Source organism: Pseudorca crassidens, chromosome 11 (assembly GCF_039906515.1).
Source record: "Pseudorca crassidens isolate mPseCra1 chromosome 11, mPseCra1.hap1, whole genome shotgun sequence".
NCBI classification, from domain to species: domain Eukaryota; kingdom Metazoa; phylum Chordata; class Mammalia; order Artiodactyla; family Delphinidae; genus Pseudorca; species Pseudorca crassidens.
In genome coordinates, this window is record NC_090306.1 from 103,221,436 (window position 1) to 103,238,629 (window position 17,194).

At 51.6% G+C, this 17,194-nt stretch overlaps 1 protein-coding gene across 2 annotated transcripts in view; it reads left to right on the plus strand.

Annotated features, from left to right (window-relative positions):
• TBC1D22A (TBC1 domain family member 22A) overlaps nucleotides 1-17,194 on the plus strand; it is a 311,485-nt gene that overhangs the window by 99,598 nt on the left and 194,693 nt on the right. For both annotated transcript variants that reach the window (XM_067698424.1, XM_067698423.1), the window contains exons 6-7: nucleotides 8,952-9,080; nucleotides 12,994-13,056. In XM_067698424.1, the coding sequence (XP_067554525.1) occupies nucleotides 8,952-9,080; nucleotides 12,994-13,056 (192 nt within the window). The remainder of the gene's footprint in view (nucleotides 1-8,951; nucleotides 9,081-12,993; nucleotides 13,057-17,194) is intronic.

Genomic DNA, 17,194 nt, shown 5'->3' on the forward strand with positions numbered 1-17,194 from the left:
TCTGGGTCCACATTCGTGTCGCCTGGGCAGCTTGGGAAATGCTGCTATCTGGGTTCCCTAGGGGTTCTCAGGCGGGCCTGGGGTTGGTGACTGCTGCTCCAGGGCACTCTGGCCCCACGTGGGACAGGGCAGGGCACCCCCGAGCCCGCTGGCAGACAGGGCGCTGAGGGCAGCGCACCTGGGCGGAGGTGCTGGGCGGGGGAGCGGCTGGGCCTGACTCAGCTGGGTCGTGCGGTCCGGGGCTCAGCTGCCGGGGTGGAGGTGGGTGTCCCAGCCCCCTCGGTGTCCAGGATCAAGAGTTGAACCCAGGATCGGGAAGAATTTACGCTCTGTCCAGTTTAGAAAGACCACCGACCGCAGCTGAACTTGAATATGAGTCTAGTTCAAGACCTGGCTAACGAATGACTTTCCCGACACGTTCAAGATTTGTCGTTAACACCATCCTGGTGGCTCGTGGACGAGTACTGTTCTTAACTGATGAGTAGGAAATGCTGCTTTAATGAAGAAAGATGGGAAACTTGGCTCTGGTCACTTATGGAGAGCTATCACATGCTCTAGAACTTTCCGTTAAACCACCACTGACGCTGGTTGACATTGAAATTCCATCCAAGCCGTGCAGTAACTTTTAAAAATTAATCCTGTAGACACTGATTTATTTAAAACAGATAGCCAAACAGGACCTGCTGTATAGCACAGGGAATTCTGCTCAATATTCTGTAATAACCTAAATGGGAAAAGCACTTGAAAAAGAATGGATACATGTATATGTATAACTGAATCACTTTGCTGTACACCTGAAACTAACACAGCGTTGTTAATCAACTATACTCCAATATAAAATAAAAGTTTAAAAAATTTTAAAAAATTAGTGCTGTAGAAAATCATATTTTTGACTCTTAAAAATAACCATTTCAGGGGCTTCCCTGGTGGTGCAGCGGTTGAGAGTCCGCCTGCCGATGCAGGGGACATGGGTTCATGCCCCGGTCCGGGAAGATCCCACATGCCGCGGAGCGGCTGGGCCCGTGAGCCATGGCTGCTGAGCCTGCGCGTCCAGAGCCTGTGCTCCGCAGTGGGAGAGGCCACAGCAGTGAGAGGCCCGCATACCACAAAAAAAACACAAAAAACAAAAACTATTTCAGAAACATTGAACAGAAACAAAGTAAACACTTGACATTTATGCTTGTCAGTAGTATGGTTAGAAATGATCAGTGAAACTCTGGTATCATCTTTCCTTCTTTCAATATATTGAGGTGAGTTTGCACGTGAACCCAGCAGGAGGGAGCGATTTGATGTTTGTGTCACTGGGACAATTTTGATACAAGTATATGCATGCATTGTTTTACATTTATGATTAGTGTTTTTATAGCATGCTAATACAGCAATTAAGTTTTCTGTAGTTCTGTCATTTAAAATTCAGTGCATACTTGAATATATTTCATTTGCATAATTTCCAGTCTTGCTTAATTACCTAGGGGCCTCAACTTGCATATGTGTGTTTTCCTTTAGGAACGGGAACGTCAGGAATATGTGTGGGGTTTTTTATTGCCCGTGTCCCCGTTTTGATACCCTTGCCTTTTAGGAGTTGTTTTGGTACGTTAGTTAACGTTTGGGGGTGGCGAGAATTTCTGGGTACTCGTTCACATTCACTAAGAATCCTTTGGTGGCACTGCAGGTGATCTGCATAAGGCTGTCCACTCTGACCCCGGCTGACTCCGGGCTGGCCCCACTGCCCTGGCCTGGCACACACGCCCATGCCCCTCCTGCGCCAGGCTGTTTCGGGCTTGCCCAGGGCCAGGCAGGACATGCTGCCCTGCGTGCTCCATGCGGCTCCGTCACCTTTCTCAGGGCGTCTGTGTCTGTCCCTCTCCACCTCCATCCTCTCCTGCATCACCAAACCCAACCCTGAGCAGTACTGGGCCAGCGCAGCCCTACTTCTCATCAATTAGCTTAGACACATCCTCCCCAGCCCCCAGGGCAGGGGCGCTCCTTGGGCGTGACGGTGTCCTTGCACATCTGTTGACATCATTTGTTCATCTACCAAGTATCTATGGAGCGTCTGTTGTGTACAGACAGTATCCTGAGCCCTTGGGGGCTGTCTGTGAACAAAAGGGGTGACGGTTCCTGCCCCGGTGGAGCTGGCGTTCTCGTGGGATGACACAAGCAGTAAACGCAACAAGTAAACTTCGCAGTATCTTCCAAGGAGCTGAGTGCTACAGAACAGAACGCGAGCAGAAAGTAGGGGGGATCCTGAGGGTGAGGTCGGCGGCCAGGGCGACACCTGTGAGCAGGCACTTGGGTGGGGGGGGAGGGACGTGGCCACGCAGCGTCTGGGGCAGCGCGTCCAGGTTCCTGGGTTCTTTGGAGAGGGATGTACCAACTCCAGCAGCGCGTGGGCCCTCGGGACGCGGTGCAGACCAGGCGGCCCCGCTGCCTGGAGCCCTGCTTGGACGTTGAGGGTAAGCAGCAGAAACTAACAGCGTCCTCGGCCCCGATGCCGAGAGGAGGGGCCGCTCCTGTGGAAGGGCCAAGGCGGCGCCCGAGCCTGGAGCCCAGACCGAGCGTGTGGGAGCTGGCCCTGCAGAGGGGCAGGAGGAGGGCGGGCGGCTTCATCAGGCCCGGCAGGTTCCGTTCTCGGCGCCGTGGCTCCTGCCGTCCGCGCTGCGGCCTGTCCTCGGAGCTGAAAGATCCTCCTGTACACGAAGGTGCACAGCCGAGTTCCCATAACATTTTACCGACAGAAGTATCCTGTGGGCTGGACGTGGCCTGTGGGTGGTAGTTTGCTGACCCTGATGCAGAGGAGAAGGGCCCCGGGCAGAGGGAGCAGCGAACTCAGAGGGGCCACGAGCCAGGGTGAGTGAGGGAAGGGGAGGGGAGAGCATCCCCCGGCTGCGAGCTGGGGAGGGCTGGGCCGGGCGGGCGGGAGGGCAGGCGCGAGCACACTGAGAGGGGGCAGGGGCCCTGGGGCGCGGTGCTGGGCGGTCCGGTCCTTCTTTTCCACAGCAGCGCTGGCAGGCGTGCGGGGATGGCCTGATGGGTGGGGAGAGAAGCAGGGCCTGGTCCACCGGCAGCCGGCCGCCGCAGCATCCCTGCATCCCGGTGCTGTCAGGGGACGTGTGTGTGGCAACGTGGTGGCGGGGGACTCGGTCCCTGCTTCTGTGAACGAAGCCAGGTGGCCCCGAGGAGGTGGGGCCTCAGGTGGGCTGGCTTTGCTTCAGTCCCCCACCAGGTCTGCGTGCCTCTGGGGCCCGTTTCCTCACCTGGGAACAGGGTTGGCATTGGCCTGTGTGCGCCGGCGAGGGTTAGAGGCAGGTCTGTGTGTCGCCTGGTGAAGAGCGACACAGTCACCCGTGACTGTGGCAGTTTTAGGACAAAGAAAAAGAAGTAAACCCTGGAAATCGTTCCTCTCCAGGAGGTGACAGAGACTTGACATGGCAGTGAGGCCAGCCTGGGCGTGGCCGATGCCCCTGGTCCCACACGGATTCTCTGAAGCTGTGACTTCCCTTGGGGGGGCAGGGCTGGGAGCCCAGCAGGAAGGGGGCTCTGTGCTGGGGCCCCCCCAGGCCGGCATGTTCCAGGTGGTGCTGGCTGCAGAGGCCGCGTCCTGAGCCGCTCAGCTTTGCCGGCTGGCACGTGGAGGCTCTGCGGGCGGGCCCGGCACTTCCGTCCACACTGCGGGGCTCCCGTCTGTTTTTGGCGCTGGTGTAACTCCATGAGGTGGTCTGCTCTTTGGAACACACATGCCTCACTTGACCAGAAAATAGAGGCAGGTGGGAACCGCGGCCACTCCTTTCCTCGGTAGTAGGGCCGTTCACTATCTGACTCTCATGTATTGTCAGATGGACCTGCTGCTCTGGAAATGGGCCCCTTTCCGACCAACGGTAATCAGTTGAAGCCATGTGAGGGCAGGTGTTCTCCATGGGGGCTTCTCCTCGCTGTTGGGGAAGGTGGAGGGCAGGCGACACCTTGTGCCCAGGATGCTGGGATGTAAATTGCTACACCTCCTGGCAGCGTCGCTTGGAAAAAAAGGCATCAGGAGCCTTAACTATAGCCCGTATCCCTTGGAGCTAACGATGCACTTGTAGAAATATTACTGCTCACGACCACGTACTTTAGAATACTGGGCAATTGGAAGTTGTCAAAACGTTCGGAAATCGAGGGAAGGTTAAATAGAAATCCGTATAAAGAAATATATATGGTGGAAGGCTATGCAGCCTTGGGGATCAGTGGTTTTAGAGCAGGGGTTGGCAAGCTTTTTCTGTAAGGGCTGCAGAGCAAGTGTTTCAGCACGTGTTTCAGTGGGTCACATGGTCTCTTTCCGACCACTCAGCTCTACCTCGGTTGTGTGCAGCCATACACGTGAGCAAACGGGCGTGGCTGTGTGCTGCCAAGGGTCTGTTTATAGAAATGGGCAGTGGGCTGGCATTTGCTGACTCCTGTAGTGGAACAATACGACGCGACAGCGGTAATACGGTCACGATTTGAAGTTGAGACACATAAGCACGGAATGTTGGAGAGGAAACTTCCTTCAAAAGGACTAGTCATTAAAAGTAAATTGGGCTTCGTTAAAGTCAGGAACTTCTCTTCATCCAGAGACATCCCTAGTAGGGAGAAAAGGCAGACCATGGGGACGAGCAGGAGATGCTTGCAAAGGGCTCACGTCAGCCTACATGTGGCAGGTGCTTATGCATCAGGAGGAGAGAGGGGGACCACCTGACAGGGGAGGGAAAGGGGCTGCACTCAGATGACGTGCACGGCATCCTTCAATCCACTGGAGATGCAGGTGAAAACTACATTCTGATAGCTACCTCCGTGAACCCGTCGGGATGGCCAAAATGAAAAGATGTCTGATACCAAGTGTTGGTAAGGATGTAGGGCAGTGGGCGTTCCCATGTGCTCCGAATGGGAGTGTAATCGCTTTGGAAGATTCTTTAGCAAAACCTGTCAGAGGTATGCCCACCTAGCAGTTCTGTTCCCAGGTATATACTTAACAAAATGTGCATCGTGCATTATAAAAGGCAGGTACAAGAGTGTTTATCCCAAAAACCTGGTAGCAACCCAGACGTCTGTTAACAGACGGATTTTGTACATGGAGATATTATGCAACAGTGAAAATGTTTTTATTGTATGGTTTTTTTATTTTTAGCTATGTCAGGTCTTAGTTGCGGCACGTGGGATCTTCGTTGCGGTGTGCCGGCTTCTCTGTAGTTGTGGCATGCGGGTTTTCTCTCTCTAGTTGAGGCATGCAGGCTCAGTAGTTGTGGCACGTGGGCTTAGTTGCCCCGTGACATATGGGATCTTAGTTCCCCGATCAGGGATCGAACCCGCGTCCCCTGCGTTGGAAGGCGGATTCTTTACCAGTGGACCACCAGGGAAGTCCCACAACAGTGAAAATTAACTACTGTTTTTGTGTTACAAAATGAATGAATTTTTCAAACATAATGCTGAGTTTAAGCAACGAGCCAAAAAAAGAAAAAAAAAGATTCTATGTATATGAAGTTCAGAAATAGGCAGAATTTATCCAGGTGTCAGGAGTCAGGGAGATACCTCTGACACCAGATCAGGAGGTAAGGGTCAGTGGTTGGAAGGCTCCCAAAGGGCCCTGAGACAGGTTCAATCTATGATCATTCACACACACTTTTTGGGAGCGCACGTGCACACACACGTTATGTTTCAGTACAAGTTTATTAAAAAGTTTAAATGGTGTGATCCAAATGTGATAAAACAAATGTGCATGAGTGTGTAATCTGTAATACAGAACAAATGCTAATGGAGATGCCTTAGAGAACTAAAGGGGATGCGTGTGCTCACACAGCTGAGAAGATGCGGCTGGACTTAGGTTGATTTCATCATCAAGGCGACTGAGCTCAGCTCTTCTTGAGTCAGCTCTTCATGGTGGACCTGCAGCTCGTGGTTCTCCCTCGTGGTCACAGAGTGGCTGCTGCAGCTCCAGACTGTGCACATTCTCTTTGATTCACAAGCAGCAGCAAAGAAGGCCCTGGGCCTGGCTTTTGTGCCTGCATCGGGTCCCCCCTTTACCCCTGAGCCTGCCGGTCACTGGCTGGTGGGATGGTGTAGCTGTTTAGCTTATTAGCCCATCAAGACCTGTCCTGAAGGAAGGGGATTACCCACCTTCAGGTGGCACATGGGTTGAGACTAGGAAGACGCAGTTCCCAGAGGCTCTTCAGGGCTCTGTTTGAACAAAGGATGCATAGATGTTTAGCAGTAAGCACAGTGACATTGACTTTGGATGTGAAAGTGCTTTAAAACGCAGAAAGCACTGCAGGGGATGTGTTGGTTCATTTTTCACTCATACATGAATGCACTCAGTGAAAACTTGGGTGCCTGCCATGTGGCTGGCACAGTGAGGGGCTGGCTCTGCAGAGCCTCGTGCCAGGTGCTGCTGGGCGCTGCGTGAGCAGCCTCTTCGAGGGTCAGGTCTAGCCTCTGGAGGGAGTGACGTTGAAGGGACACTCGAGGGATAGGCTTTAGAACGTTAGGAAGAAAGCAAGGAGAAAACACTTCTTACACGGGACGCAAGGACCACTAAATATAAAAGAAAAACTTTGTCCATTGGACTTCATGAAAATGTGAAACTTCTGTTGTTTGAGACATAAAAAGGCAAGCCACAGGCTAGGAGAGTATAATCGCAGTGCATATATTTGACAGAAAGACTCGCATCTCGAATGTATACAGCACTCATAAAACTCACTAAGAAGACAAGCAACTGATTAAAAAACTGGGCAAAAGATGTGAACAGACGTTTCACCAGAGAAGAGAAGCAGTGGCAGAAGGGTTTGTGAACAGACGCTCAACATCATGAATCATTTGGGAAATGAAATTAGAAGCCCTCGACAGAGTGACTGATATTAGAGGTTGACAATACTGAGTGTCAGGGAGGGTGTGGAACGTCTGAGATTCTCAGGCATTGTTAGTTGGGATGGAAAATGGTATCATCCTTCTGGGAGAGGATCTGGCAGTGTCTTAGAAAACTAAACATACACCTACATTGTGACCCAGTAACTCTGCTCCTGGGTATCTACCCAGGAGAAATCAAACTGTATATTCATAAAAATCTTGTGCAAGAATATTTATGACAAGCGTTATTTAAAATAACCCCAAACTAGAAACAGCTCAAATGATCAGCAAAGAGTGAATGGCTTAACAAACTGGTAAATAGCCGTACCCTGGAAATTCCACCTGGGGAGAAAGAGGAGGCCACTGTTGGTTCCTGAAAGAATCTCAGAAGACAGCAGGCTATCATACGGCATTTGTCTTTCCCTTTCCGACTTACTTCACTTAGTATGATCATCTCTAGGTCTATCCATGTTGCTGCAAATGGCATTATTTCGTTCTTTTTTATGGCTGAGTAGTATTCCATTGCATATATGTACCACATCTTCTTTATCCATTCATCTGTTGAAATCTAAAATATGGCACAAATGAACTTATCTACAAAACAGGAACAAACTCACAGACATAGAGATCAGACTTGTGGTTGCCAAGGGGGGCGGCGGGGAGGGAAGGACTGGGAGTTTGGGGTTGGTAGATGCAGATTATTCCATATAGAATGGATAAACAACAAGGTCCTACTGTTGAGCACTGGGAACTAGAGCCATTCTCCTGGGATAAACCATAGTGGAAAAGAATATAAAAAAAGAGTGTCTATAGGTGTATAACTGAGTCACTGCTGTACAGCAGAAATTAATGCAACACTGTAAATCAGCTATACTTCAGTTAAAAAGAAGCCAGCAGGCCGAGTGAAGGAAACCTTGCCCCCAGGCACAGGTCCACATGATTCCACTTACGGGTGATTCTAGGGTGGAAGCCGCGACCTGTGGGGAAGAGGGGGTGGGGGGACCGCAGAGGGCACTGGGGCGGTTTTGGGGCGATGACACTGCTCCGTTCTTCACGGGGGCAGCTGTCGCACGGCTGTGCCCCTTTGTCAGATGTCATGGAACCGTTTCCTGAACAGAGGCACCTTCTGTTTTATCCCTGGTGTGGTGGTAATGTTGACTGAAAAGTAGAAAATGTAAGACAGGAGTCTGGGCTCTTCACGGCCACCCTTTGCTGCCTGCCGGACCCTTTCTGAGTCTGTATTGGGCCTGCGGCCGCCAGAGCCCAGGAGTCTTTGGAGAGAGGAGAAAATGTGCGTGAGAATTTACACATATGTGTGCGTACACACACACACACACACACGCACACACACACGCACACACACGCACACGCACACACACACGCACACGCACGTGTATGTGTATATATGCATGCGTATGTGTGTACGTGGACACACACACACACATGTATGGTTGTAGGGCCTACACACTTCTGAGCTCTCCGTGGTGTCCAAGGCATTTAGAGGGGGGGGCTTTCATCTCTCAGCTGTGCTCTAGATGAGCGCGGTAAATGCCAGCCTGCTGCGCCGGCTCCGGCCCACTCCTGTACGGCTGCAGGTGGAGTTCCATCACCTCGGTGGAGGCTGCAGACGCCTGAGCCCAGACCCCATGGAGTGCGGCTGGGGGTGATACTTCCATGGGGCTCGGCTCACTGCTTTTCTTTGTGTCTCTTTCTTCACAACTCATTTGTCCTCCCCGCTGTGTCAGATTTCAGAGCGCCAAGCTCGTTTAAGATGTGAGCCTTTGGGGCTTCCCTGGTGGCGCAGTGCTTGAGAGTCCGCCTGCCGATGCAGGGGGACGCGGGTTCGCGCCCCGGTCTGGGAGGATCCCACGTACTGCGGAGCAGCTGGGCCCGTGAGCCATGGCCGCTGAGCCTGCGCGTCCGGAGCCTGTGCTCCGCAACGGGAGAGGCCACCAACAGTGAGAGGCCCGCGTACCGCAAAAAAAAAAAAAAAAAAAAAAGATGTGAGCCTTTTGATTACAAACTTCTTTCTCACAGAGACTCCAGGAATTACCATTAACCGTATGTACTTTTCTTGTTTGTTTTTTCTCACACAGGGTTACCTTCCTGCCAACGTAGACCGAAGACCAGCCACGCTCCAAAGAAAACAGAAAGAATATTTTGCTTTTATTGATCACTATTATGATTCTAGGACGGATGAAGTTCACCAGGACACATACAGACAGGTGGGGATACTTCTTCTTTTTCTTGTCACTTGAGCCACTCGGTGACGTCTGCCTTCTTGGAGGAAATGGTTTATCTGGTAAGTTCCTGATTGGGTCACAGATCTTTATTTTCTAGTAAAGAAATAAACTTGAAAGCAAATAATGGTGAATTCCCGCTGATGCTAGCACCTTGCGCATCTCCAGTTCCTTCTGCAAAAGTGGGAAGGGGGCTCTTAATTGGAGCCACAGAACAGGTAGCCCAGACCCCTCGCCGTGCACTGAGATCCTCCCCGCCGACCCCCGCCCCGCCCTGGGTGGAGGGTGTCTTGTGACTCAGCGAGCGGCCGTCTCACCAGAAGGTCAGGAGCACACATTTGTCTGGGTCGGGTCAGACGTGTGAGTCCCCTGGGCCCCGTGGGCGCTGTCCTCTGCTGCTGTCAGGGACGTGATGTAGGTCGAGGGGAGCCGTGCTGCTCGGCTTGGTTCTGGGGACACACAGTTCAGTCCATGGCAGAGGTGTAGCCAGCTTATAAGTCTGCTGTTTAGTTTAATACAAAATGGGTATAATTATGGCTTCTTGAATAGTCAGTTGACGGTGTGCATGATGGGAAAGATACTTAAAATTGATTTATGGTTCATGGTGTATCCAGAATTTGCTGTTAGAATCCCTCGAAGCCTTTATAATTCTCGTCTTTGTAATTTGTGAGAATTCAGAATGGTTTGTGCTGCAGTTGAACCACCTTTTGGTGGTTAGGAATGGGTAGCACTGCCTCGTATCCTGACATGAACTTCTGATTTCCCTGATGCGTGTCAGTATGGAGTATTTCCTCTTGGAAACCCGACCTCTAGGTGGATGAGAGTTGCCGAATTTTTCCCCCTCAGATGTGGGATACCCACATCTCCTTGTCAGTTTGGTGTAGCGCTGTCAAAAGGTCCAAGACAGGCCTTAGCGCTGATTGCTGACCACAGGTTCTTTAAGTTAAATGGATTGCTGAAAGGCATCTTCCCCACACAGACACGTGGCAGCTCTGCAGGAAGAGTGACTCGTTTGGGGGCGGGGGGAGATGGGGCCGGGGACCCGCTTCCGTCACCTCCCAGGGCGGGGCCTTCTCTGCGTCTGGCCCCTGCGGCCCACACTGGGGCTTGTCCTCTGTCTCCCACCCGGGTGGCTCCCAGGCCACACGGTGCTGCCACCCGTCACTCTGGGAAACTAATTTGTGATACAGATCGCATTTGGATTGGATTAGGGAAATACTAGCTTACCTGGTTTGTTTTTCCACTTCACTGGTTTTAGGGAATGGGTACATTTGGTATTGTGTTGCATGTATTTTTGCTGTGTGTGGTTTTTTTTTTTAAAATTTATTTATTTACTTTTGGCTGCGTTGGGTCTTTGTTGCTGCGCTCGGGCTTTCTCTAGTTGCGGCGAGCGGGGGCTACTCTTCGTTCGGTGTGCGGGCTTCTTGTTGCGGTGGCTTCTGTTGTTGTGGAGCATGGGCTTTAGGCGCGTGGGCTTCAGTAGTTGTGGCACGCAGGCTCAGTAGTTGTGGCTCACGGGCTCTAGAGCGCAGGCTCAGTAGTTGTGGTGCACGGGCTTAGTTGGTCCGCAGCATGTGGGATCTTCCTGGACCAGGGCTCGAACCTGTGTCCCCTGCATTGGCAGGTGGTTTCTTAACTGCTCCGCCACCAGGGAAGTCACTTTGCTGGTTTTTATTCCAAAAAAAGACGCCCAAAGGATGGCACGAGCGTCTATCAGCAAGATTTACCAGGCTGCATTCTATTATGAATTTCTTGAGGGAAAGTTAATTAAAAATGGGTTGCATATATCTTTATTCATTACTGTGACAGGTAATAAAAAGCTCCTGTGTTACTGCGAGTCCCCCACATGTTCCTCCATTACTATAATTGAGCAGTGGAAGCTGTGGCAGTGTCTCCCGTGGGCCTGCTCGCTTTGTGCTGCGCACACACGCCTCTTGGAGGTGGGCCCTGGGCCGTCCTGGCGTGGCCGTTTCAGGCGCTCTGTTTAGCTCAAGGTGGAGCCGGCCTGAGTTTGGGGCTTGGGCACCCTGGTCTCTCCCCGCTGCCCGCTCACGGTGTTTGACCCATGAACTGACCTTAGCCGGCCGTCTGCCCCGAGGGGTGTGGCCTGGCCTTCCCACAGCACTGGGAGGCCGCAGGGGGCCAGGGTCCCCTGTCTGCTTCCCTGTCCTTTTTCTGTCCTCTGTTCATTTGAGTTCTGTGTTTACTCTTTGGGTGAAGATGTCCCATCCACAGCACACAGAGTCGGTCAGAGCTAAAGGTTCATCTGTGTGTCCTCCCCGCTCTGCGGGTTCTGCAGACTTCGTGGCCGCCCGACCGGCTCAGTCCTGTATGGGGGGCGGGGCACACAGAGCCGCTGCTGGTGTGCACCATCCTGTCCCCCAGCGAACGCACGACGGGCAGCTCTTCTGTCATGTGGGCCGTGCTGGCCCTCGGCGTGCTGGGGACAGACGCGTGCCCACGTGACTCTGATGGCATGTGATCAGTGCTCTGAGGGCGACCCTAGGGGACGCCCTGGTCAAAGGCTGAGAAGGTTCAGGGCTCCCGCTAGTGGCCAGCTGCAGCCTTCCGACCCCACCAGCCTGGAATGTTCCCTCCTGTCCTCCCCGTCCAGGCCTCCTTCCCTCAGCTTGCTAGATTCCTCCCCGCGTTGCTTGGTGGGCTTGAGAATGCTTATTTCTTGCCTTCTCTGATGCCTCCTCCTCTCCTCTCTAACTGTCCTTCTCACTCTCCCTGCCGCCTCATCGTCCACGCTCCCTCAGCACTTCAGTCTGCTGGCCCCTGGCCCAGCTCGTACCCTGAGCAATCTCATCCCCTCCCTTGGTACCACTGATGGGCAGCTGATTTCCAGGTTCTCCCCTGAGGGAAGAGCTCAGGCGGGAACCTGTGAGTGCAAAAACAATTCCCACGTCTCAGAGCCGTGCAGCTGATGGAGCTCTGGGGGCTGTTGGTCCACCTTCCTGTTGGATCTTCCCCAGTAGCCCTTTGAGGGACGTGGCAGGTGTCTAATAGGCGAGGATGCTGAGCCCCAGAGCCTGGTGAGGGACCCAAGGCCACGGTGCTGGCGAGGCAGAGTGAGGAGACTCCCAGGCCCTGTGGATCTCAGAACCCTCGTGGTCACGGGCAAGGACGGGGGATGAACCTGAATCGTAGGCTCCCCACGGCGTTAAGATGTGCACGCCTTCCCTCGGCCTGTTCGGGCCATTTTCCTGGGTTGCGTGGGGATGGTGATGGCGTTGGCCGCTGTGGGGTGCTTGTGTAGGGCGTTGAGGGCCGGCCTGGATGCCAGCTCAAGCCCTGAACGACCGTACTTGGTCGCGTCTTGAACCCGCAGCTGTGCTGCTCCGCGGTGTGGGGGACTTTGTCACGACTCTCATGTCAGGTGGTGGTCAGGCGGCGATCGGCTGATTCCACCAGAGGTTTTTAAATGCGTCCTCTGAAAAGTGCCCTGGGTCCCCCAAGGATTTTGTAAAGTGGAGAAAACTGTGGCCGGGGTTCGAAGAAGAAGCCGTCCCAGTTGAACGCTTGTACACTGTTGATGTGCTTGAGTCGCTCCCCGTGTCAGAGGCTGGAAATCAATGTTTGCTAGTTGCTGTGGATCCTGTTACTGCACAGCCGAGGGCCTGCTCTGCTCCTAATCACGCAGCCGCCACTGGGTTGGAAAGCGTGGAACAAGCCTGTCGTGCTAGGACCGGGGGCGGGGAGGGGGGCCCAGGCAGACGGAACCTGCCTCTCCTCCACGGGAGAACATGTGACACAGAATCTGTCTTCTCAGAGAGAGCAGAGCGAGACCCGGAGCAAATCCATTGCCGTTATTAAGCATCACCCTCTAATCATAATGCCTGTCATGCTGTTCAGCATCTTTTAACATACATGTGTCTTTCTCCTCCATCTGCAGATCCACATAGACATCCCTCGAATGAGTCCTGAAGCGTTAATACTTCAACCCAAAGTGACAGAGGTAAGAGCTGGGATCCGGAAGTTCCCTTTCTTGGAGGGAGATGGGTGCCCACCGTCCTAGTGGCTCTCCCCATGGCAGGTGTGGGGACGGCCCCTGGGGACAGAATCGCCAACCGGAATTGCTAACTGTTCTTTAACTATTTTTATTGTGCAGTACTGGTGTGTACAGAAGAACTTAGCTGGAGTTGTGTATGTAGTTTACACTCCCGAGTCCACCACCCAGTTTAGAACCGAGACGCCCACTCCAGTGAGACTGATAGTGTGGAAGCCACCTGCTGTTCTCGCTCGTCTCCAGGCCCCTCCCCAGGAGATGACCTCTCTCCTGACCTGTATCTGCGATTCTTCACGCCTTTAACACATGTCACGTGACACTGGGAAAGCCGTGTTCTGGAGCCGGATCATTCCTCTGTGTAGTCTGATCTCTGCAACTTGGCTTTTTTCATCTACATTATTTTCTTAGATTCGGCTAATCTCTGTGTCTAGTTGTTATTTAAATATTCCACACGTTCTGTTGCCTTTTTTCCTGTTGGTGGACATTTGGGTTGTTTCTGTGGTTTGCTATTGGGAATAGTGTTGCCTGGAAGCTGCACGTACAGTTATGCAGATGCCCCCTGGCAGGGATTTCTCAAGAGCATTTACGAAGAAGGAAGATTGTTGCAAGGTTGGCTGTCAGCCTGTTGAACTTTCCAGATGACGTCAGGACGCTCCCCAGTGGGTTGTCCTGATTCAGCTCTCTCCCCTGTAGAGGACCAGCCGTCCTGGTGCTCATACCCCTGCCAGGTCTGGGTGTTGCCAGGCTTCTCAAGTTCTGTCTCTGGTGGGCATCCTTCACTTTCCTTTCTCTGATCACGCATGGAGTAAGCATCTCTTCGTGTATTTATGTGCTTCTGTGTCCCCCTTCAGGGAAATGCTTGTTCCCACCTTTGCCTGATTTCTTGTGTGGTTGATCTAGTTGTTTGTTGGTTGTTGATCTTTATATATTAGGGATTCTAATTCTTTGCAGTTTGTATATGGCAGATTCCTCCTCCTACTCTGTGGCTTGTTTCTGACACTTTCTTCTTGATGGCTGTCGTGATCGGAAGTTCTCAGTTTTCGTGGCATTGAACTTACCCATCTCTTCTATTAGGGTTAGCTTCCTGAGATCTTTTCCTACCCAGACATCCTCAAGCCATTCTCCCTCCCTTATTTTCACCTCAAAGTTATAAAGTGTTAGCATTCACACCTGTTTTAATTCATCTGTATCTGATGGCTGTGTGTGCTGTGAGGTGGGAATCCAGCTTAACATTCTCCCGTGGTGGCCGGTCCAGCTTATCTCCCCACGTTTGCAGTGTCCCTCTGTTCATGCCATTTTCACATTTGCGGAGATCTGGTCTCTGTTTTGTCCCAGTATTCGAGTTACCTTCATTCATTCAGCTTCACCCTAAGTCTCAGTATTTGGTAGGAGGTGTTCACACCCCCTCTTCCTCTTCGGAAGTGATCAGGTCATCTTAAGGCTTTGCTCTTCCACGTAAGTTCCAGAGTCAGGGGGCCAAGTTTTTCTATCTTTTTAAAAAATATTTATTTATTTTCCTTATTCCTTTTTGGCTGTGTTGGGTCTTAGCTGTGGCGTACAGAATCTTTTTGTTATGGCATGTGGTCTGCTCAGGCTTCTCTCTAGTTGCGGCACTCGGACTTCTCTCTAGTTGTGGCGTGCGGGTCTTCTCTCTCTAGTTGTGGTGCACAGGCTCCAAAGCGTGTGGGCTCTGTAGTTTGCGGCACGTGGGCTCTCTTGTTGAGGCACGTGAGCTCAGTAGTTCTGGAGTGTAGGCTTTGTTGCCCCGCGCCATGTGGGATCTTAGTTCCCTGACCAAGGATCGAACCCGCATCGCCTGCATTGGAAGGCGGATTCTTTACCACTGGGCCACCAGGGAAGTCCATCTCTCTCTCTCTCTCTCTCTCTCTCTCTCTCTTTTTTTTTTTAATTGAAGTATAGTTGATGTACAATATTATATGTCACAGGTGTACAATGTAGTGATTCATAATTTTTATTCCATTTATAGTTATAAAATACTGGCTATATTCCCCGTGTTGTACAATATGTCCTTGTAGCTTATTTTATACCTAATAGTTTGTACCTCTTAAACCCCTCCCGTGTAGTCCCTCTCCCCACTGGTAACCATTAGTTTGTTCTCTATATCCGTGAGTCAGCTTCTTTTTTATTATATTTACTAGTTTGTTGTATTTTTTAGATTCCATTCTTATTGGTTTTTAACGTGTGTTTGACTTGAGATTGGAATTGCACAGAATCTATAGGTCAATTTGGGAGAATTGACATCTCTATGAAATTTAGTGTTCATTTTCATGAACATGCTAATTCCCCATTTTTTAGGCCATTCTTTAATGCCTTTCAATGAAGTTTTAGAAGTTGTTCCATAATAGGTCCTGTGTACATTTTATTAGATTTATTCTTAGTTGTCATATTTTTTGTTGCTATTATAAATGGCATCTCTTTAAAATTGAATTTTCTTGTTGTTTTAAATGTTTGTTTTGCATCTTGATTGCTCCAGTAAATGCACTTTTAAACTTTGATATCTCTTGTCTGTGCAGTAAGTTTGTTAAAAAGAAATTCAGGATTATTAAAGCCAAAGTGCTTTTGATTACAGAACACAAAAGGAGAAAATTGGTTTTCCACAGAAGTAGTCATTTTGAGGTGCTGGACGGGCGTCTGCCGCCCCCTCGGTGGGGAGGTCGTCGGCGGTGCATCGGCTGCTCCCTGTGCTTGGCTTTCTCTTCGTGGTCCAGGTTGGGGCTCCAGCTCCCTCCCTCACGCTTGCATTCCAGCAGTAGGAATGCGAAGACACAAGACACAAGACACAAGACACGAGGGAGAAGAGCAGCCCCTCCCATAACATAGGTTCTGAGAGAAGCTGCTTGTAGTGCTTTGGCTCGTATCCTACGTGCTTGTCCTTGGCTGTATAGAACCAGGAAACGTGACTCTGATTTCACTTGGTCTTGTGCCCCTATAAAGTCTGGGCTTCTCATGACTCGGGAAGAAGGGTTTCTGCCGTAAGTGTTTCCCCCAGTCTGTCCGTACTTTGGTTTATTCGTCCAGCAGGTGATGCCCACTTCTGCTCTGGATGTCTTTTCCCCGTCCCTTCCCCTTCCCCTCCTCCCTCCCCACTGTCCTCCTTTTCTCCTGTCAGCATTATTGACGGCTAAATGACACACAGGAGAATTCACCTGTGTTAAGCATACAGTCAGATTAGTCTTGACACCTGTGTGTAGGAATGTACCAGCCACTGGGATCATGGTGTGGACACTTCCACCGCCCTGAGAAGTCCCCTCGTGTCTCTTTGCTGTCAGTCTCCCGTCCCCTCCCCCTGCCCCTGGCAATTGCTGATCTGCTTTCTATCCCTAGACTTTTGCTTTTAAAGCATTTCACAGAAAGGGAATCATACAGCTTACAGACTTAGCGAGTGGCTCCCCTGACCTGGACAGGGCGTGGACGTTCAGCCCTGCTGTTCACGGCACCGCCGAGCAGGGCCGTCTTCCGGGTATGTGTTTGCCCAGTCACCAGTTGGTGGGTACTGGGGTCCTTGCCAATTCTGGGCCATTACAAAGTACATTTGCTCTAAACCTTCACGTATAAATCTAGGGAAGGCATCTGTGTTTTCCCCTCTCTGGTAAGTGCCTAGGTGTGGAGTTGCTGGGCCGTATGGTATGTTTATACACTTTCTAAGAAGCCTCCAAGCCCCTTTCCGGGATGGCCGTGCCGGTCCGCCATGCTTGGGGCGCCTGGTCGCTCCACATCCTTTTGTCGGTTCTTGGGACTTGCCAGCCTTTAATTTTAGCTGTTTTAAAAGCAGGTGTGTCGCGGGCTGTTACGGGGTCACAATTCGCATTTGCCTGCTGACTGGATGTCGAGCAGCCTTTCATAGGATGATTTGTCACGCTCAGAGCTTCTTTGCTGAAGCGTCTCTTCCATTTTTCGCTCACTTAATTGCTTGAAAAACCTTTAGCCCGCCTGTCCCCTGGCCTCCCTTGGACCTTCTGAGTCAGACTCCTGGGGTGGAGCCTGGAAATCCCCACCTGAAGGGAGGCCACCGAGGGAGGGAGGGTCTTTGCGGAGGTAGGACCTCCTGGGGTAACCGCTAGAGGCT